Here is a 23,333-nt window from a genome sequence, read left to right on the forward strand (position 1 = left end):
AGACCTCAACCTTCCCCTAATGAAAGTCTGAAATGGCTTTTAAGTCAAAATGAACTGAAGGGTAGAAAAGCTCGGTGGGCGGAGATTCTACAGGAGTTTGACCTTCAGATACGTTACCAGAAAGGTAAGTATAACGTGGTGGCAGATGCACTTAGTCGCATGCCACAGATTAATGAACTTAGCTTAACAGTCTTCAAGAATGATTTCTTGGAGTCACTACGTGGTTTATGTGAGCACGATCCATTTTTTACAGAGGTTTGGGGCGCTCTACGCATACGCACTTCTTCACAGACGCGACGACCTCCCTTGTTGGCACGGATTGCTAGTTCGGAGAGACTTGTAAGATCCCTGTCCCCCACCACGCAACAAATTCAGGGGTGCTAGCAGCGGAAGTAGCACTTCTTGCATGGGGCCTATAGGGTCGCACACTCGGGGCCTCGCCCACTACGGATATCCAGACAAGAGACTAATCCATCGGGTTTTCCAAAACCGAATTCGGAAGAACTTCCTTTGCCGCCCGGAAAGCACAGCACGGACGATTCCACCAGGATAACTTTTCCCTAACATAGTCAAAGCCTTAACTAATTGAGCTCATATGACCGAACCCATAAGTCGCATAGTCAGATCAGGGAAAAAGACTGTACTTGGATCCTAGAGACCAACGCTTTTTTCCTCATCGAGAGGCACAGCCGTTGATTCTTTTCCATAGAACAATTTTTGTCCGGAATTTACTTCATCTATCGAACTAAACAGAAATTGAGTCTCGATTTACGGATCCATCAGTCCAGCCTAACCCCACAGTCCCATGGGTTAGCCAACTGCCCAACCACTGTAGTGATGGGATCCAATTAGGAATTTGGTTAGGTTTTGGGTACAAGGGAAAAGAGTTCCCAGGCCCCCTAGTCGGATGGGATCCAATTAGGAATTTGGTTAGGTTTTGGGTACAAGGGAAAAGAGTTCCCAGGCCCCCTAGTCGGATGTTCATGCAAACATAAAACTAGTCACACCACTTACACACCAATATGAAATTGCCTTTTTTTCTCAGCATCATCTATCTTTAAAACAATCCTTTAATGAAACTATTGTGTCACTGATCACAATCCTTGAAATCTCTGGTTGAATCCTTATTTCCAATCATTCCTTCATCGGTGTACTTTATGGCATCATTGGCAACCAAAACTCTCACCACCTGTTCACTCAGGGGCCTTTTCGATAGTTCCTAGCTCATAGTAACTGGCAATATATTCACATAACAAAATGGAATCTCCGTGGAAGATCAGCAAGATCAACCAACAAATCCATATAGAAGAGTCATGGACTCATCCGTTGAGGCCTTTTCGATAGTTCCTAGCTCATAGTAACTGGCAATATATTCACATAACAAAATGGAATCTCCGTGGAAGATCAGCAAGATCAACCAACAGATCCATATAAAAGAGTCATGGACTCATCCGTTGAGGATTAGCAAGGTCAATCAACCAGATCCACACCCGAATTCAGAAAACAACTCTTACTCCTTGATCCAATATCTTCCCCGACGTACTTGTGGGTATCTTTGACGATGACCCAGAGCCCGAGCACCATATGGTCAGCACCCTCTAGGATCCTTCTCGCAAGTCACCTAGAGCTTCACTCATAGGCCACTTCCTTGGTCCCTCATCCAGTGTACCAGAAGCTCACCATTTAAATCAAACCGAGGGCCAACCGAGCCGACCTTGCTACGCGAGACGTCCTTCATTGACTCTCCGTTCAGCAGTTGCAACTTTATTAGGTAGGTCTCCACCACGACCATTCTCAAAACAGTCAAAATGCTTCCCCAGCATTCTTGACATAAAACAGTCATTTACAAACAGTTCACAAATACAGTTTCTATAATGAACTCTCGGCTTTCCACATTGTTCCACATCAATCCATATTACTTAACCCAATTCCAAATCATATGCGTATCATTTCTTAACCAGATACAACAATTTCCATCCCATCACATCAGATTCACTCACTTCACATAACATCCATTCTTATCTTTCTTAAATTACATTACATCTCAGTCATTCACATCTTATATTATTCATTCACATTCTAATTCACATGACATCTCATCTCATCCATTCGCTCATATCGATGTCATATCCATTCACATACATATTCACATTCATTAATTAATCCACATTCGTACATCCACATCGATATCCACATCCATACATCCACATCCACATCCACATCCCCATCCATACATCCACATTCATATCCACATCCATATCCACATCCATACATCTATATCATACATTCACATCCGTGTTCACATTCATACATCCACATCCATACATCCATATGCACATCTATATTCACATTCACACATCCACATCCACATTCCATTTCCATATCCACATCCACATCCATACATCTATATCATACATTCACATCCGTGTTCACATTCATACATCCACATCCATACATCCATATGCACATCCATACATCCACATTCACATTCACATACATCCACATTCCATTTCCATATCCACATCCACATCCACATCCACATCCACATCCACATCCATACATCTATATCCTTATCCACATTCCACATTCATACATCCACATCCACATTCCATATCTATATCCATACATCCATTTCCACATCCACATTAAAACTTCCATTTCCACATTCACATTCATACATCCACATCCACATTCACATCTATTTTCACATTCACATTCATACATCCATATCCACATTCACATCTATACATCCACATCCACATCCACATCCACATCTATCCACATTCCACATTTATACATCCATTTCCACATCCACATCATACATCCACATCCACATTCACATTCATACATCCACATCTACATCCATACATCCATTTACATCTATCTGATTCCTATCACATCTCATCACATCTATTTATAGAATGTAAGAGAATTCTAATTTCTTAATATAAAGATTCTTTACGCATCTAATTAGGCATAAAGACAACTTTAGTAGGAATAACACTTTTATAAAAAATCATTTTATGCATCTATTTATGCATAAATTTAATTTTTAGAAAACACTTTCGAATTAAAAATAAACCTTTTATGCATTTTACTATGCATAAATTCCATTTTAATGAGAATAACACTTTCAAAAATAAAATAAATCTTTTATGCATCTATCTATGCATAAATTCAATTTCAATGAAAATAATACTTTTGAAATAAAAAAAAACTTTTATGCATCTTTCTATGCATAAAATCAAAATTGATAAGAATAACTCTTTTGGAATAAAAATAAAATTCTTTATGCATCTATTTATGCATAAAATCAAAATTGATGAAAATAACTCTTTTGGAATAAAAATAAAACTCTTTTTGCATCTATTTATGCATAAAATCAAAATTGATGAGAATAACTCTTTTGGAATAAAAATAAAACTCTTTTTGCATCTATTTATGCATAAAATCAAAATTGATGAGAATAACTCTTTTGGAATAAAAATAAAATTCTTTATGCATCTATTTATGCATAAAATCAAAATTGATGAAAATAACTCTTTTGAAATAAAAATAGATTTCTTTATGCATATTTCTATGCATAAAATCAAAATTGATGAGAATAACACTTTTGGATTTATGCATCTTTCCATGCATAAATCCAAATTAGTAGGAACTACACTTTTAGAATAAAGGAATTTCTCTTATGCCTCTTCCCATGCATAAAAACTAAATCCAATGAAAAATAACTCTTTTAAAATAAAAACTTTCTTTTATGTATCTATTTATGCATAAATTTAATTTTGATGAAAGTCACACTTTTGTAATAAAATAATTTCTTTTATGCATCTAATTTATGCATAAATTCCATTTATGATGAAAATCACACTTTTAATATTAAAAAAAAATCTTTTATGCATATGTTTATGCGTACAATCATTTATGATGAAAATCACTCTTTTAATATAAAAGAATTTCTTTTATGCATCCATTTATGCATAAAAATCATTCATGATGAAAATCACACTTTTAATATAAAAAAATCTTTTATGCATACAAATCATTTATGATGAAAATCACTCTTTTAATATAAAAGAATTTCTTTTATGCATCCATTTATGCATAAAAATCATTTATGATGAAAATAACACCTTTATAATCAAAATAACAATTTCAATATGCTTCCTTTTATACATAGAATTTAATTCTAAAGAAAGTAACACTTTTTTAATAAAATATTTTTAGTATGCTTTTTTCTATACCTAGGATGAAAAATAACACTTTAAGAAGACATATACGATGGGAATTACTCTTTTTGAATAATAAAAGGTAAAACTTATTTTACACAATTTTTAGAAAATTTAGCCATAACCTCCTTTGTATGGCTGACCATTTTTCAATTTTTAACTCTCTAAAATCAACTAGAATTTCACCAAGAGTATTTAAATCATTCTAATGTAAACATTTTCTACTTATTTAAAAAAACATTATGAAAAACTTGATTCTATCCATTAATCATTCATCTAGGATAAAGAAGGGTTGGATTTACTAAAGAAGAGAGGGGAATGCCTTTTCAATGAGGCATAACATCATTATTCACTTTAAAGAAGACAAAAATCATAAAAAACCATAAAATGAAATAGAAAAGAGAAGAATCTCCAACTTACAAGGAGAATTTGAGAGCTTTCCTTTGGCTTGATGGTTTGAGGGTTCTACTCTTGTTTGAAACAAGAAGGTCAAAAACTAATGAATTATGAGTAAATTCACAGTTTTTGGCTCTTGGGAGAAGTAGGGTAACAGTGCAAAAACACTATTAAGCTTCAACAAAGGGAAAGGCTTCTATTTATAGGAAAAAGTGAGCTTCTAACCAAGCCAACTGATTCTAGAATTTTCCAGATCAGTTTGGTCAATTTTTGACCATTTTTTGGATCAATTTAGTCCACTTTTTTGGATCTAGTTGAAATAGGAGAGAGGAGAGATAAAAATATCTCATTATTTGGGAGTTTAAAACTCTCCCACACATGTGAAATAGGCGCCTCCTTCATGAGGGGGATTCCCCCATACTGAGGTGTCAAAAATATATCATTTCTTCTAAATATCTCTCTTTTTTAACTATTAACCTTGTCCTTAGTCAACTCTTTATCTTATGTGAGTATTTACTCATTTTTGGGAGATTTTCCTTTTATTCTTCCATTTATCTCCTCCCTACATTTGGATGAATCTTATTGGTCCATAGAAACCTTAATTCAAGATTTTGAAAAAAATCTTGACCCCTAGGATAAGGCCTCTTGAACAAATTATACTTGATTTCTAATAAGAAGAGATATTTTCCATCCAAAAATATTTAAAAACTGAATTACCACTCTCTAGAAGATTTTCTCTCTCTAGGCCAAAACTAGTTGAAACAAGATCTTTTATATTTCTGACGAGGGATTTGATTACAGGGGAAGAATTTGGACATCATGAGGGGCTGGGGGAGGAATATTACATTCTACCCCACTTAAAAAACGCGAGATGTCCTCATCTCGCAGGTGGAGTATGATCTCTTTCGTCTTCTTCTTCTTCTTCAATCACTTCCAGCGTTACTGCCTTTTGGAAGTGGATTTGGAAACAACTCTCTTTGACTTCCCCCATTCTGAGGTGGAGGTCTTACATTACTTTGGGGATTGAAACTGTAGGTTGGATAGAGGGTCTACCTTTGGGATTGAAACTGTAGGTTGGATAGAGGGTCTACCTTTGGGATTTCCCTGATTTTGTCAGATAAAACCGTGATTACTCTGGAAGGAAGGGACTGGAGTCTGGAATCTTGATCCCTAATTTCCCTGCCTTGAAAACCTTGATCCAAAAGGAGTTGGGAAATCCATACTGCGATGTCCAAATCCTTGATAGTTATAACATTTCATTCTCTTGTTCAAGGGTGGAACTTCTGAAGTTGAAATCAAGGGGATTGAGTTTCGGGAAAAGGACATTTCTTCCATTCTGGAACTTTCCATATCCTGGGTTTGACCTTGATATCTCTTAGGTGGAGGAAGGTTGGAATCATCTTCTGGGAATAAAAACCTTTTGAAAGGTGATGGTGCTGGCTTTGGCGGGACTTTGACATCAAAGGCTTTGGCGAAATCCTTCGCCATTCTTACTGCTTCGGCCATTGAGATAGGTTTGGCATTCTTGACTAAAGTATCCAATGGCTCGTTCATTCCCCGAATGAACCTGGCCACCATCAGCTGCTCTTCATCCAATTGAGGGGAATATTTAAGGAGAAGGGCAAGAAGAGCTCGACTTGGATATTCATAAAACTCTTCATAGTTCACAGCCTGGTCCCTTCAAGGGTGAAGGGGAACAGTTAGGTAAAGTTGTAGAAAAGTGGATTAAGGCCATGGAGGAATATTTTGATGTAACTAGCTACAATGAGAGAAGCAAGATGGCTCTCGCCAGGTTAAAGATTGTGGAAACGGCCAGGGTTGCGTGGAGGAATCACTGCAACTGAAATACCCAAACCTGGACCAATCTCAAGGCTTACCTCAGAAAGAGGTTTTGTCCCCCAGGCTTTCTTGAAACTAAGATGAATGAGTTCTTGGAACTAAAGCAGGAAAATCGGACAATTGAAGAATACCATTTGGGGGTTAACATTTCTACCACGAGCGACGACCTCGATCCATGTTCCTATCAATACAAAAATTCTTGTTAAGTTTCTTTATTTATGATTCAATTCGATTTTTGATTCAATTGATTCTGGGGTTCTTTAAATAGGTCTGCTCCCCACATAATCATGGGGTAAAGATACTCATATAGAACGCATTATCAGATTCATTCAGAATATCTCATTCATATCTTTAACACAATAATGGTCCATCAGACTGAATTTTTCCATCTGAATAGTCCTCCATGGGGATTTCAATTTTTTAGATTTTTAATTTATCATCCCTTAACTTGATCCACTGATCAAAAGTTAATAGTAGTAATCTGCCAGCACAATCCACTAATATCATAGTGATTTGCTGAAGTCATTAACGTCATTCTAGTTATGAACATCATCACAGAAAGGGACTCGTCGTCCCATTCATCCTCATTGTGGTTTTGCTCAGCTTATTACATTTCAACTAAATTTCAGGAATCATCATTTTTCAATCAGAATCCAAATCAACTCATCAGTTCACAACCAAAATTTAAAAATCATATCAACCATATTCAAATTCATTAGGAAATTTTTGAGGTCATTTTGGGGCCCTGTAAGGAAGTTTGACCAAAATATTCCCTCCAAAAAGGGGCACCGGATAAAATTTTTACAAACGAACTCCAAATTTGTCGGACCTCACATATTTAGATTCTACTCTTCAAAAGCTATCCATTGATATATAACACGATAGGGTTCGGAGAAGGGACAAGATAGATACCTAGAAGATTCCTTTTTGCCTGGGAAAGATTCACGTAACTCTTTCCCAGGCAAAAAGGAATCTTCTAGGTATCTATCTTGTCCCTTCTCCGAACCCTATCGTGTTATATATCAATGGATAGCTTTTGAAGAGTAGAATCTAAATATGCGAGGTTCGACAAATTTGGAGTTCGTTTGCAAAAATTTTATCCGGTGCCCCTTTTTGGAGGGAATATTCCGGTCAAACTTCCTTACAGGGCCCCAAAATGACCTCAAAAATTTCCTAATGCATCATCTAGATAGTATTAATGCTTATAATTTCAAGTCTTAGATTTACTCGTATATACTCCCAGTAAAGAGCTACAGTTATACCCTCGGTATATACGGGCAGTCACGGTCCTTGGAACTATAAGGTGAAGACCATCATGTCTAGGCCTCAAGCAAGTCAGGGATTCCGTGCAATTGTGGTACTTCCATCTAAAGACCCAATTACTAATTTATGAATTTCAGTTCAAATAACAATTTGTATGAATTTCATCACACAATTCTGATCTTATACTGCTACTTCATAAATTTTTGACATTCTTGGCTTCTCGGTTGATCTTCATTAGCCAATTTGCTCTGAAACCAATTGTAAGATCCCTGTCCCCCACCGCGCAACAAATTCAGGGGTGCTAGCAGCAGAAGTAGCACTTCTTGCATGAGGCAAGGTCCCATACTCGGGGCCTCGCCCACGGATATCCGGACAAGAGACTAATCCATCGGTTTTTCCAAAACCGAAACCGGAAAACTTTCTTTTCCCGACAACAAGCACGGGTGATTCCACCAGGATAACTTTTCCCTAACGTAGTCAAAGCCTTAACTAACTGAGCTCATCTGACCGAATCCATAAGTCGCATAGTCAGATCAGGGAAAAAGACTGTACTTGGATCCTAGAGACAACGCTTTTTTCCTCATTGAGAGGCACAGCTGTTGATTCTTTTCCATAGAACAATTTTTGTCCGGAATTTACTTCATCTATCGAACTAAACAGAAATTGAGTCTCGATTTACGGATCCACCAGTCCAGCCTAACCCCATCCAGTCCCATGGGTTAGCCAACCGCCCAACCACTATTTAGTGATGGGATCCAATTAGGAATTTGGTTAGGTTTTGTCCCGGGTACCAGGGAAAAGAGTTCCAAGGCCCCCTAGCCGGATGTTCATGCAAACATAAAACTAGTCACACCACTTACACACCAAATATTCTCAGCATCATCTATCTTTAAAACAATCCTTTAAGGAACCATTGTGTCAAGTGATCACAATCCTCGAAATCTCTGGTTGAATCCTTATTTCCAATCATTCCTTCATCGGTGTACTTATGGCATCATTGGCAACCAGAACGCTCACCACTTGTTCACTCAGGGGCCTTTTTGATAGTTCCTAGCTCATAGTAACCGGCAATATATTCACATAACAAAATGGAATCTCCGTGGAAGATCAGCAAGATCAACCAACAGATCCATATAAAAGAGTCATGGACTCATCCGTTGAGGACCAGCAAGGTCAATCAACCAGATCCACACCCGAATTCAGAAAACAACTCTTACTCCTTGTGATCCAATATCTTCCTCGATGTGGGTATCTTTGGCGAACCAGAGCCCGAGCACCGTATGGTCAGCACCCTCTAGGATCCTTCGCAGGTCACCTAGCGCTTCATTCATAGGCCGCTTCCTTGGTCCCTCATCCAATGTATTGGAAGCTCACCGTTTAAATCAAACCGAGGCTGGTCAAGACCTCGGCTGACCTTGCTACGCGAGACGTCCTTCATTGACTCTCCGTCAGCAGTTACAACTTTATTAGGTAGGTCTTCACCATGACCATTCTAAAAACAGTCAAAATGCTTTCCCAGCATTCTTGACATAAAATAGTCATTTACAAACAGTTCACAAATAACTCTCGTCTTTCCACATCAATCCATATTACTTAACCCAATTCCAAATGATATGCGTATCATTTCTTAACCAGATACAACAATTTTCATCCCATCACATCAGTCATTCACATCTTATATTATTCATTCACATTCTGATTCACATGACATCTCATCTCATCCATTCGCTCATATCGACGTCATATTCATTCACATACATATTTGCATTCATTAATCCACATACACATCCACATTCGTACATCCACATCGATATCCACATCCATATATCCACATCCACATCCGCATCCATACATCCACATTCATATCCACATCCATACATCTATATCATACATTCACATCTGTGTTTACATTCATACATCCACATCCATACATCCATATCCACATCCATATTCACATTCACACATCCACATCCACATTCACATTCACATACATCCACATCCATATTCACACATCCACATCCATACATCCATATCCACATCCATATCCTTATCCACATTCCACATCTACATCCATACATCCATTTCCGCATTCATACATCCACATCCACATTCCATATCTACATCCATACATCCATTTCCACATCCACATTCATACATCCATTTCCACATTCACATTCATACATCCATATCCACATTCACATCCATACATCCACATCCACATCCACATTCACATCCACATCCATACATCCATATCCACATTCCACATTCATACATCTATTTTCACATCCACATCATACATCCACATCCACACCCACATCCACATCCATACATCCACATCCACATCCACATCCACATCCACATCCATACATCCATTTACATCTATCTGATTCCTATCACATCTCATCACATCTATTTATTATAGAATGTAAGAGAATTCTAATTTCTTGATATAAAGATTCTTTACGCATCTAATTAGGCATAAAGACAACTTTAGTAGGAATAACACTTTTATAAAAATCTTTTTATGCATCTATTTATGCATAAAGTTAATTTTTAGGAAAATAACACTTTCGAATTAAAAATAAACCTTTTATGCATTTTACTATGCATAAATTTCATTTTAATGAGAATAATACTTTTAAAAATAAAATAAATCTTTTATGCATCTATCTATGCATAAATTCAATTTCAATGAAAATAATACTTTCAAAATTAAAAAAAAATCTTGTATGCATCTTTCTATTCATAAAATCAAAATTGATAAGAATAACTCTTTTGTAATAAAAATAAAATTCTTTATGCATCTATTTATGCATAAAATTAAAATTGATGAAAATAACTCTTTTGAACTAAAAATAAAATTCTTTATGCATCTATTTATGCATAAAATCAAAATTGATGAGAATAACTCTTTTGGAATAGAAATAAAATTCTTTATGCATCTATTTATGCATAAAATCAAAATTGATGAGAATAACTCTTTTGGAATAGAAATAAAATTCTTTATGCATCTATTTATGCATAAAATCAAAATTGATGAAAATAACTCTTTTGAATTAAAAATAAAATTCTTTATGCATCTATTTATGCATAAAATCAAAATTGATGAAAATAACTCTTTTGAAATAAAAATAGATTTCTTTATGCATCTTTCTATGCATAAAATCAAAATTGATGAGAATAACACTTTTGGATTAAAATAAATTCTTTATGCATCTTTCCATGCATAAATCCAATTTCGTAGGAATTACACTTTTAGAATAAAAGAATTTCTCTTATGCCTCTTCCCATGCATAAAAACTAAATCCAATGAAAAATAACTCTTTTAAAATAAAAAATTTCTTTTATGTATCTATTTATGCATAAATTCAATTTTGATGAAAGTCACACTTTTATAATAAAATAATTTCTTTTATGTATCTAATTTATGCATAAATTCCATTTATGATGAAAATCATACTTTTAATATTAAAAAAAATCTTTTATGCATATGTTTATGCGTACAATCATTTATGATGAAAATCACTCTTTTAATATAAAAGAATTTCTTTTATGCATCCATTTATGCATAAAAATCATTTATGATGAAAATCACACTTTTAATATAAAAAAATCTTTTATGCATACAAATCATTTATGATAAAAATCACTCTTTTAATATAAAAGAATTTCTTTTATGCATCTATTTATGCATAAAAATCATTTATGATGAAAATCACACTTTTATAATCAAAATAACAATTTCAATATACTTCCTTTTATACATAGAATTTAATCTAAATAAAGTAACACTTTTTTAATAAAATATTTTTAGTATGCTTTTTTCTATACCTAGGATAAAAATAACACTTTAAGAATACATATACGATGGAAATTACTCTTTTTGAATAATAAAAGGTAAAACTTATTTTACACAATTTTTAGAAAATTTTGCCATAACCTCCTTTGTATGGCTGACCATTTTTCAATTTTTAACTCTCTAAAATCAACTAGAATTTCACCAAGAGTATTTAAATCATTCTAATGTAAATATTTTCTACTTATTTAAGAAAAACATTATGAAAAACTTGATTCTATCCATAAATCATTCATCTAGGATAAAGAAGGGTTGGATTTACGAAAGAAGAGAGGGGAATGCCTTTTCAATGAGGCATAACATCATTATTCACTTTAAAGAAGACAAAAACCATAAAAAACCATAAAATGAAATAGAAAAGAGAAGAATCTCCAACTTACAAGGAGAATTTGAGAGCTTTCCTTTGCCTTGATGGTTTGAGGGATCTACTCTTGTTTGAAACAAGGTCAAAAACTAATGAATTATGAGTAAATTCACAGTTTTTGGCTCTTGGGAGAAGTAGGGTAACAGTGCAAAAACACTATTAAGCTTCAACAAAGGGTAAGGCTTCTATTTATAGGAAAAAGTGAGCTTCTAACCAAGCCAACTGATTCTAGAATTTTCCAGATCAATTTGGTCAATTTTTGACCATTTTTGGGTCAGTTTAGTCCACTTTTTGGATCTAGTTGAAACAAGAGAGAGGAGAGATAAAAATATCTCATTATTTGGGAGTTTAAAACTCTCCCACACATGTGAAACAGGTGCCTCCTTCATGAGGGAGATTCCCCCATACTGAGGTGTCAAAAATGCATCATTTTTTCTAAATATCTCTCTTTTTTAACTAATAACCTTGTCCTTAGTCAACTCTTCATCTTATGTGAGTATTTACTCATTTTTGGGAGATTTTCCTTTTATTCTTCCATTTATCTCCTCCCTACATTTGGATGAATCTTATTGGTCCATAGGAACCTTAATTTAAAATTTTAAAAAAATCTTGACTCCTAGGATAAGGTCTCTTGAACAGATTATACTTGATTTCTAATGCACCTTCTGAAAATCTTTTTAAACTTTTGTTTCAGGGGAACTTATTTTAATAAGAAGAGATATTTTTCCATCCAAAAATATTTAAAAATTGAATTACTACTCTCTAGAAGATTTTCTCTCTCCAGGCCAAAACTGGTTGAAACAAGATCTTTTATATTTCTGAAGAGGGATTTGATTACAGGGGAAGAATTTGGACATCACGAGGGGCTGGGGGGGAATCTTAAAAGACTGGCCAAAGGTGCAACGGGAAGGAAAGCGAGAGTTAGTCCGGAGAGACTAGCCGTGTCTTCCGGGTATACGTCGGAGCCGGAGAGCTCCGACGTAGGCCCTTCATCACCTTTGACTGCCACGGCTTCAAAGGGGGGTGATAAACTTCGTCGAGGAAAGAAATATGTTAATTACTCCATTGATGACGGGTACTTACTCTACAAGGGTAGAGTATGTGTACCAACTATTGGTGACTTTTTCAGGCCCAAATTCTTAAAGAAAGTCATGATAGTCCAAGTGCGGGTCATCTCGGGATTCAGAAGACCTATGCACTAGTAAAAAGACAGTTTTATTGGCCTAGTTTGTTTAAGGAAGTCCAGACTTATGTGTTGAGATGCAATAAGTGCCAGGTCAATAAACACGAACGTCTTAAGGTTGGAGGACTATTCCATCCCGCTGGAGATTCCTCAAGGGAAATGGGAAAGCATTTCCATGGATTTCATTACCGGTTTACCCAAGATGAGTCGAGGGATTGACTCGGTGTGGGTGGTAGTGGATAGGTTAACTTAAATAGCAAAGTTTATTGCCACGAAGAAAACTGTTAAAATGCGAGAGTTGGCAAAACTCTTTATTGAACATCTCTACAAACTATATGGCTTGCCCGCAGTTATAGTGTCGGATAGAGATAGAAAGTTCAATAATCATTTTTGGAGGAAAGTCTTCAAAAAGTTAGATACTACTCTGAGTATGAGTACGGCAGATCATGCGGAGTCTAATGGTCAAACTGAAAGAGTTAACCAAATTCTAGAGGATATGTTGCGTTCTTATGTTAGTAAGAAGCAGTCAGATTTGGGGAAGAGTACTTGCCCTTATTGGAGTTTGCCTGTTAATGTATGGATTCCAGCCGAGATCTCCAATGGTTGTAGGCCTAGAAAAGGAGAAGATTCAATCTGTCAAGGATTTCCTTGAAGATATGAATGATATGCTCAGAGCCATACGTGAGAGCATTCGTAGCGCTCAGGATCATGCTAAAACTTATGCGGATAAAGGACGTAGAAAGGTGACCTTTGCAGAAGGTGACTTTGTATTTCTCAAGGTTCTTGCGCAGTCAGAAACCATGAAAACGGGAAAGTGTGATAAACTTTCTTCGAGATATTGTGGTCCTTTTAAAATCCTTAAGAAGATTGGGGATGTAGCATATAAACTTGAGTTACCAAAGAGTTCTAAAGTCCATCCTGTCTTCCATGTCAGAAAACTAAAGAAATCAATTCACGGGTTAGAGAACGTAGTTTCTCCCAGAAATTTTGGTGGACTTGATAGAGCCACCAAAGATACCACATGAACCTGAAAAGATTCTAGGGTATCGTGAGACAGACAAACCTGACATAAAGTGTACCAGGAGGAGGTACTTGTTAAATGGACAGACAGGGATGAGGAGGCAGCTACATGGGAACACCGTAGTGCAATTTCCAAGATGTTTCCCCAGTTTGTTTTCGAGGACAAAAACTCTTCTTAAGGGGGGGTAATGTCACGTAGGCTGTAACGCCTGTGACAAGCGATGGCGGTAGACCGGATGGCCAAGGACGTGGCCATCCGCCCGCCGGGGTTCAGTGGTAGGAGAGGACGTGGCCATCCGCGGGGTTCAGTGGTGGGAGAGGACGCCCATGCGAAGTCATGGGGCGGCCAAGCTAGTGTGGACGATAGGCCACACACTATATAGCTTGGGGGATGAGGGGCAATCCTCATTCTTCCTCTGTGGGGCTGGGTGGTGAGAGCCAGAGGCCGTCCCCTCCTGTGGTAACGCCCGTAGTGGTGTTACGGTGATCTAACAGAAAGGGAGGGAAGAGAGAGAGTGGGAGGGAAGAGGGTGGGAGAAGGAGAGAGAGGGTGGTGTGGGCTGGGCGGTGGTGGGACAAGGAAAGAGAGAGAGAAAAGAGGGTGGAGAGGAGAGGGAGGGACGGTGGGAGAGAAAGGGAGAGAAGGAGGGAGGGTTGCGAGGGAGGGTGGGAGAGGGAAAGGGAGGGAAGAGGGAGAGGGGGAGGGGGAGGGAAGAGGGTGGGAGAAGGAGAGAGAGGATTGTGTGAGCTAGGCTGGGCTAGGCAGTGGTGGGCGGAGATGAGGCGGAGATGGTAGTGGCAATAGTTAGAGAGAGATTATTCAAGTAGAGAGAGGGTAGCCAAGAAAAGCTCCTTAATCACCCCCTACCATACCGATGTGATAGACTTGCACAACTATGAGAGTCTCTCCATATTAGGATCATCAATGATGGACACACTGAATGAGCTAGGCTTCTCGAGCTTGGATCCTCCCCCCACATGTCTACATTATAAAAACAAGGATATTATGTGTATAGAACAAGGAGGACTTAAAAAACATATTTATTATGTGTATACCTTATGCATTGAGCTTTAATGCATTCGAATACTTAAAGATTGCATTAAGCTCTCTGCATGCATTAAGCTTAAAGATTGCATTAAGCTCTCTGCATGCATAAGCTCTATGCTTTATGTATGAGCTTTATGCATATGCTTAAAGCTTTATGCATGTATTAGCTCTATGCTTTATGTATAAGCTTAAGCATGTATGTATTCATTAGCTCTATGCTTTATGCATCAGCTTAGGCATGCATAAAACTTTATGCATGCTTTTACATGACACTTTGGCATAAGATTTATGGACTAATCTTTAGCATAATCTTAATGTATATAAAAATTAAAACAAAGCTTTTTATGTATACTTTCAGCTCTATGTATAAGGCTTAATGAGTAAGCTTTCAGTATGTATATATCTTTATACATAAGTCTTTATGAATATGCTTGAAGCTTAATGCATTAAGCTCTATATGCATAAAGCTTTATACATAGAGCTTGAGCTCTATGTATAAAGTCTTTATGAATATGCTTGAAGCTTAATGCATTAAGATCTATATGCATAAAGCTTTATACATAGAGCTTGAGCTCTATGTATAAAGTCTTTATGAATATGCTTGAAGCTTAATGCATTAAGCTCTATATGCATAAAGCTTTATACATAGAGCTTGAGCTCTATGCATAAGCTTAAAGCATGCATAAGCTTTAAGCTCTATGCATAAAGATTTATCATAACCTCTATGTATAAAGCTTAATGTACTAAGCTAAACCTAAACCCGACACCCAAGGGTGCAATAAACATAGAGCTTGCATTAATGATTACAAGGAAAAGAGGGCTTGCCTCTTTATTGTCAAGCTAAAGGAGAGGATTAGTGCAAGACCCACAAAATATAAAATTAAAAAAAGTTATTAGTAACACATTTAATGAACACTACCTACTAAAAATAAAAGACATAGAAAAGATGAATGCACATTAAGCATGCTCACAAAAAGGAGAAGCAGAACAAGCTAAAAGAAGGTCAGTACTCTAAACTTTAATCCTAATCTATTTATGTAATCCATTGATCATTAGGGTTAAAATAAGAGAAGAAAAACTTCATTAGGTCACACCATAGCCATATAGTGATGAATAGGAAGAGAAAGAGGAAGAGGAAGAGGAAGAGGAAAGAAGTACAAATGCATTAGGGTTAAGCATAAGAGAAGAATACCTTCATTATCTCACACCATAGCCATGTAGTGATGAATAAGGAGAAAGAGAAAGAGGAAGGGGAAGGGGAAGGGGAAGGGGAAGGGGGAAGAGAAAGAGAAAGAGGAAAATGGCATGTGATAGAGGTAGATTGATAGGGTAGATGGAGCCGGTGCACTCCTTCAAAGAAAGAGGTGGAGGGAATATTTTGGGGGAGAGAGAACTACGTGGCGATGCCATGGGTTTGAAAAGTAATCTTCCCAGTGCTGCTATAAGCGTTGCTATAAACGATGCCCAGCGGGCACTTCATCATCACTTTTAGCAATGATGGGAAAATTTTACAGAGTAAACCATTTCATATACCATTGACACTACTAAATTTAGTGAATGTATTCATATTTAGTTTTTAATGTGCACACTGCTTTCTCCTTATATAGATGTCTTCTACTAGTTTGGATAGTGATGGGTCACCATCCATTGAGAATCTAGAGTGGTTACAAAAAAGAATTCCTTGTTCATGTGCAAGATGCAAGAATGAACGTCGAGGCACATTGGAGCATATTAGACAATGGGGATCTTTTAAAGCAATGCGAGCCACAACATGATGCCTCAAGCTAATTCCTCGGTTAGTATATAAACTTGTGAGATAATATGTATACTCATGGTTTGACATATGTAATATTGATTGCCATTTTTAAATATGGTTCATTAGGATAAGGAGGCATGCACAAGTACTACACAATATGCCACATTATTCGGTCATTAGGGAAAACTTGAGGAAGAAGTACAAGCATCATAAGGAGCACTTGGAAAGTGGAGCATCTTTAGTACATTTGAAAGAGCCAGGTTTGCCTCCACATGAGATACAGGAAGAGGATGTCATGGACAAGATGATCACTCAATTTTTTCAAAGTGAGGGTGAGGAAGAGACACATAAATTTCAAAATCTGACAGAGAGGATGTGTTACACAAGGAAGATAATACACCATTGTATGAGGGTGCAAAGTACTCAACTTTGTGGGCATGCTTGGAAATCCTGAACTTGCAAACAACATATGGATGGAGGAATAATAGTATGAATAGCCTATTTTGATTATCAAAGAAGATGCTCCCAAATAAACAAGTTGATGCCGCAACATAAAGTGATGCTCGAAAAATACTTTCCAAGCTTATCCCCCAATGGACCTGAGAATGTTGCAAGCCACAAGAGCACTTTGCATGGTAGTGATGAACTTCAACTATGGGTGAGGAAGGAGATAACCCCATTTGATATGGAGGTGCTGGAGCCAATCCATGCGGAACTTTGTGTAGACCCATGGAAGAAAAGAGGAGTTGCATGATGTTCAGTATTCTAGGACCTTCCATCATGGTGGGTAGCCGTGATGTTGACCATGATAAGCTGGTTGGTGATGTTGGTTGGTGGAAGCCCTATGGATGCTTATACATGTCTTGAAGGCAATTCTCACCCCATGGACAACGCACAGGAGGCAACAACCACCACGAGACTCACCGCCACTATGTCGGTGGTGTCTAGAGTTCCTCAAGCCTATGGAACCGCCTATGGAACTGCCACTATGTTACTAGCATCCCTATCAGAGGTCAACTCACAATGCTCCTATGATGGTGTGTATGTGTGTGATGAGGATATGGAAAACTGCTTGGAGGATTAGATTACTATGAAGTGTGTGCTACTATCCATGGTGCCACACTCACAAATTATGGTGAGGGATAATAAGACCCAGGTGGGGTGTAAATACCCAAATAGTCCATCTCCTCATCAGGAGTGTATCTCGTGGAAATGCCTTGTGAGAGGCGAGACTATGTACTCCTATATCATCTGATACAATCTTACAAAACCATGGGGTTTGTCGGAATAGGATTTCATGAAGAGGAGGGTACTTGTTGGGTATCCTGTGAGAAAGAAAAAAAATAAATTGACATAAAAAACTAAAAAAATCAAGACAAATAGTAAAGTGTTAAGGTGTAAGAGAGGAGCTTTACGTACTGTAAAGAAGCCCATATAGCTATTTGGGGTTGGGGTGCCAACACCAGTAGAACCTAGTGGGATGAAAGGCTATTGATGTTGTTGGTGACTCTGACATCTGGTTTCCATATGGTGGTGGAAGTGATGAACTATCCATTACTCTCCAAGATTGTTATATCTGTGGAGTGTATGTGGGTGGGGGGCATAGATATGCTATGTGCATGGCATGTATGTGACTGTGAGACATGTATGTAAGTGGGGATGTGTGTGAGTGCAAGTGTATATAAGTGAGGGGTGTATATGTGAGTGTTATATGTGATTAGGGGGCGTGCTGAATCCTACCTCCATTAGCACAAGTATTGGTATCATTGCATGCGGGACACACGTCGCATGGGCCATGTGGCCTTCACTATTATCTCAAGCATGTTAAAGAATGTAAATAGGAGATAGGGTAGTTGAAGCATACCTTTTTGGAGTGCCCACATGGAAGCCCTTGATGGGTGTGTCCAAGGTGATCCAATAATGCTTGCTACATTAAAAAAAAGATAAGACAAGGCAATAAAGAAACTTAATCATCTACATCTAGCATCATGCATTGAAGCCTTACAATGAAAAAATAAAATAGAAACAAAAATGGTAAGAAGGGGCCTACCATTGATGCAGATTTTTTGAAGAGGCTGGTATTAAGACCCTAAACTACCAATATTTAACCTAAGTCGACATACGAAAGTATAAATACAAATTTAGTGGCACCCAAACTGCTTATGCATTGAGAATACTAAAGACACATTTTTGTGCAAGGAAAAGATGTGACCTTAAGCAGGAAGTCAAGGCTATGGAGGTAAGACCTATTCCTATTGCTATTGATACACGGTGCATGTGTGTTTACATCATTAGGGTTCCCCTCCCCCCAGTCATTAGTCTTTGTTCCCTCCCATTTCTTTGTCTCTTGGGGGGTTCACCTCAAAAAAATTTAGTGTACCACGTGCGATCAAAAGGAGGGGTATTTTAATTCAAATTTTGGAAAAATTTTAACAGGATTACAATAATGGGAGGGGTATTTTAATTCAACTTCAAAAAAAAATCTGTTAGTTCATAAGTAAAGAGGGGTGGTTTTATTGGGGGAAAATTTTTAGTTAAGGGATTTTTTAAATGCCCCTTGAACGCACATGATACATATGAATTTTTAGAAGTGCACCCCCCGAGCTTTGTCTTCCTTCCAACACATTGTCTCTTAGTTATCTTTTAGACCTTCAATTCTCTCAAGTTATCTCTCTCTCTCTCTCTCTCTCTCTCTCTCTCTCATCTTCCTCCCCCCACCAACACATTACCATGTGGCCTTCGTACTTGTAAGGCTTAATAATGCAGCTCTCTATATTCACGACTTTGCTCTCTAACAAATATATGTCCGTATGCCTGGAAGTAGATAAGGAGAGCCAAGCTTTGGATGCAAGGCTTCATGACAACCATGGCAAACTCTTCTTCAACACAGGACACATGCAGGATGGAAGTTGTACTTCGTAACATCTTTGAAAACTTTGCAGAATGAGACTAGAGTGTGAGAGAGGGACAATATTGAAATAAAACTTTTATACATGAATGTTTCCACGCAAACCTATCATTCTCTCTATAATTTCTATGGTAAATAATCACTCGAAACCTCTGTCTTCTAAATTACAACACAACACGAAAAAAAAAACCTCACTTTGCCCAGCCGAGGCCATTCAAATCAATTTCTCTAGTTTCCGGCCCACTACGGTTCAGATCCAGTTCGTGAACAACCTTAGTAGCTTGCTTCTTGTTGTGACAATTAGGCCCTTTCTCTTCGGTACATCGCTCCTCACATGCAGGTGATGACAAACTGATGAGATGATCGCGCGCTGGGAAGGCAGCTTTTCTAGATGCAGGCCTCTCTGCAGCTGTAGTACATAGAGAGCCCAAATCCACTCCAAGGTCCGACTTGATCTCTTTGTTAGGACTGATCTTGCCCTCATAGAGGCTACCCAGCCTGCAGGTAAGCTCTTGGTGGGGGGCAGCTTGCAACAAGTCATGATGTAAGGAATTGCAACAGTTGGAATGGCTGCAATCCTCTATTCTAGTTGCAGCTAGTCCGTTTTCTGCATGGAGCTCAACATCCGTGTGGGTGGGTGGTTGCCCATCGTCAAAGAACATTCTTGACCTCTTTTTACAAGGGACTGTTAATTGGGAGGCAAGGCAAATGTTGGCGGTTTCAGAACGATCGAGGCTGGTGAGGCAGCTCTCGTGTGAGCAGTCTGAGGTGGGCTGCTGCCATAATTGTGGATCATTAGAATTAGCAGCGGCAGCAGCAGCAACGCCGGCAGCTAGTTTGGAGAGGCCCGGCAAGGCGGGCATGGAGAGGGTAGTGGGCAGCGACGTGGTGAGGCATTCCGTGGACACCTTGGTGGCCAGCTCGGAGAGCTCAGCACGAGCAGCGTCCAGGCCTGCGCAGCTGGCCACCGTCTGTCCGGACAAAGTTTCTTGAGCCTTCTCCAGTATGGACTGCAAGTATCTGCCTTGTGCCTCTATCCTAAGCTGCAGCTGCCTCTGAACCTGCGATTGAGTACATGGTTACAATTATAAATAATCAGATCCCCAGCCTTAACAAGTAACAACCTACATGCATGATAATAATCACATCACAATCAATATCCCCACCTCCAGCTGCTCATGAAGTCTGTTTTGCACTTCCATTTGAATACGAAGAGCATCGGCTATGTGCATGCTCCTGAACGATTGTACAAAAAATGTTCGTCTAGTAAGCATGATACTTCTTTAGGTTGTAAATCTAAGGTTCCACAACGTAATTAAGATGATGAATTTTTCGCAAACGGTAAATGAGAGTTGCAGTCTAGTGACAGCACATACTGCTCTGCCCCAGCTGCAGTGCCTGATGCAAGAAATGAAGTCTCGGCCTTGTTGCTCTCCTGCAACACTCCAATGCTCCCTGTTGTTTTTTAAAGTACAAAACTTTACAATTCAAACAAAAATTGAAACTTTCAATCAAAGTAATCAGAATGACCATGACCTCGTCAATACCTGGCTTGCTAATTTCAGTATTTACTTCTTTATGTGGCTGTTTTCCTAGGCGGTATTTCTGAAATCAAGAATTTCGAATTAGGCACAACACATAAGAAGGATATATAATATTTATCGCCTCTCAACATGAAGACTTCATGAAATTTAGGTAGCTCAGTCCGCAATAATGAAAGCTTGAATTGTTGACAAGTAGATCATCCGCATTTAGGTAGCTCAGTCCGCAATAATGAAAGCTTGAATTGTTGACAAGTAGATCATCCGCACTTATCACCTGAAGGTGACTTTTAAGGTGATAGAGAGTGAGGCCTTTGACATTCATCACCCTCATTACAGATTTTGGGGTCGCTTCTGTACAGGGCAATGTTAAGATCAGCTTCTATGGCAGCTCATTATAATCAACCAAGGTAAAAGATACAATATAAACAGAATAAAAGGTTACAACCCTAAGCCCATCAGAGTGTGATAACCCCTTGACAAATTAAAGAAGCCACATCATTACTTAAACCAAACCTTTAGGTTAGTTAATAAGTTTATATTTGGATTAAGATATAAATTATTAGGAATATATATGCTGCAGCCTTACTGTCGGCTCCTCCGAGTTGAGTAACGGCGTCTGCAAAGCGCTTGTGGAGGTCTGCTGTCCAGCGCAGACGCGGCTTAGGGTCTGTGGACAGCACCACGGTGCTGCCATCCGATCCTGGAAGGTTGGTGCCCTGTAGGTTGAAATTACCTCGACTATTATCCAGCTTAATTGAGCACAAATCACCCTGATTTTGATTAACTGATCCAAGCCCTAATGCCCGGAAATTCTCCATCTGACCAAGCATAATTCTGATCTCTTCTCACCGGAATCAAAACCTATCAAATCAGTGATTCAGAAATGTGAGGTAAGGCAAGGCATGTAACTAGCCTTGTATTATAAGGGATTTTTTGTTTAAGCTACCAAAATTCAAGCTGCCAGTACAATCTACAACCCTAAAGATTTTTTCCGTTGCGGAATCAGTGAGTTGGATGAGACATTCAGAAATGTGCGGCAAGTTAGAGCATGCATTAGCTTGACTGCTATAATACACGGGTTTGTACCAAATTTCAAGCTGCAGTACAGTCTGCAACATTAATTTGTAATTTTTATTCACGCAGTTTAGCTCCCACACGCAGAGAGAGAGAGAGAGAGAGAGAGAGAGAGAGAGAGAGAGAGAGAGAGAGAGAGAGAGAGAGCAACAGCAGCAGCAGCACTCCGCATACCTGGTGAAGTGAAGAATACGACAACAGCTGACCTTTGTAACCTCAACAATTTGCCTTCACAAAATCGAGCCTGTGATCAATGAATGCAATTCTCTCTCTCTCTCTCTCTCTCTCTCTCTCTCTCTCTCTCTCTCTCTCTAAAAAGAAACATAAGCAATTACTATGCATCCAAGCTAACACACTGATATTCTCTGCAATACCTAAGCAGTCTCGTTCTTTGCAGAGAGCGCTGCAGGGAGCTCGGATGGATAGTCATGGACTGATGCGAACTACGAGCACAGCTCCTGCAGCAGCAGAGTGTGGAGGGGGCGAGGCAGTTCTTGGATTTGTATCCGGGAAGAGACAGGAGAATGGAATATTTCCTCTCGTGAGTGCAAGAGAGAGAATGTGTGGCGCTAGAGAGAGAAAATCGCCGAAATTGAGACTCATCAGACGGAAAAAAGAAAACTGTGTCCTTACGTAGATACGGATCACGTCTTGTATAGGACCCTGTGGATGCCCCATTATTCCCGACCATACGCATACGATTACGGGGGTAGAGGGAAGGGGCCGGTGTGTGTGTGTGTGTGTTTTTTGTTCTGGGAACGTGAGACGCTCAATTATATTTCAAAATTATTCTCGCCAAAACTCTAATTAATTTCCCCCAACAACAACTCCTCCAAAAAGTAGGAACTAGGAA

The 23,333-nt window shown here is 38.3% G+C and overlaps 1 protein-coding gene across 2 annotated transcripts; it reads right to left on the bottom strand.

The window, feature by feature from the left end:
• Nucleotides 1–19,906: 19,906 nt before the first annotated feature.
• LOC147604407 (protein PHR1-LIKE 3-like) lies at nucleotides 19,907–22,989 on the bottom strand. 2 transcript variants are annotated; one of them, XM_086795405.1, is made up of 8 exons: nucleotides 22,855–22,989; nucleotides 22,655–22,708; nucleotides 21,993–22,267; nucleotides 21,681–21,757; nucleotides 21,410–21,467; nucleotides 21,239–21,317; nucleotides 21,029–21,098; nucleotides 19,907–20,923 (listed from the first exon to the last, which is right to left on the bottom strand). In XM_086795405.1, the coding sequence occupies exons 3-8, from the start codon at nucleotides 22,234–22,236 to the stop codon at nucleotides 20,054–20,056; spliced, it is 1,398 nt and encodes a 465-aa protein (XP_086651531.1). In that variant the 5' UTR covers nucleotides 22,237–22,267; nucleotides 22,655–22,708; nucleotides 22,855–22,989; the 3' UTR covers nucleotides 19,907–20,053. The 2 variants fall into 2 exon arrangements, with proteins under 2 accessions (XP_086651531.1, XP_086651532.1); XM_086795406.1 differs by having other exon boundaries at nucleotides 22,655–22,724; nucleotides 22,855–22,984.
• Nucleotides 22,990–23,333: the final 344 nt, after the last annotated feature.

Source organism: Cibotium barometz, chromosome 62 (assembly GCF_041138505.1).
Source record: "Cibotium barometz isolate CiBa-2024 chromosome 62, ASM4113850v1, whole genome shotgun sequence".
NCBI classification, from domain to species: Eukaryota; Viridiplantae; Streptophyta; class Polypodiopsida; order Cyatheales; family Cibotiaceae; genus Cibotium; species Cibotium barometz.

Excerpts from the sequence above, each read along its gene's own strand:
- LOC147604407 (XM_086795405.1), bottom strand. The coding sequence starts at position 22,236 with ATGCTTGGTCAGATGGAGAATTTCCGGGCATTAGGGCTTGGATCAGTT. Across the intron at positions 21,468-21,680 it reads ACCTTAAAAGTCACCTTCAG|AAATACCGCCTAGGAAAACA; the intron begins GTGATAAGTGCG and ends TCTTGATTTCAG. Across the intron at positions 20,924-21,028 it reads GACTTCATGAGCAGCTGGAG|GTTCAGAGGCAGCTGCAGCT; the intron begins GTGGGGATATTG and ends ACTCAATCGCAG.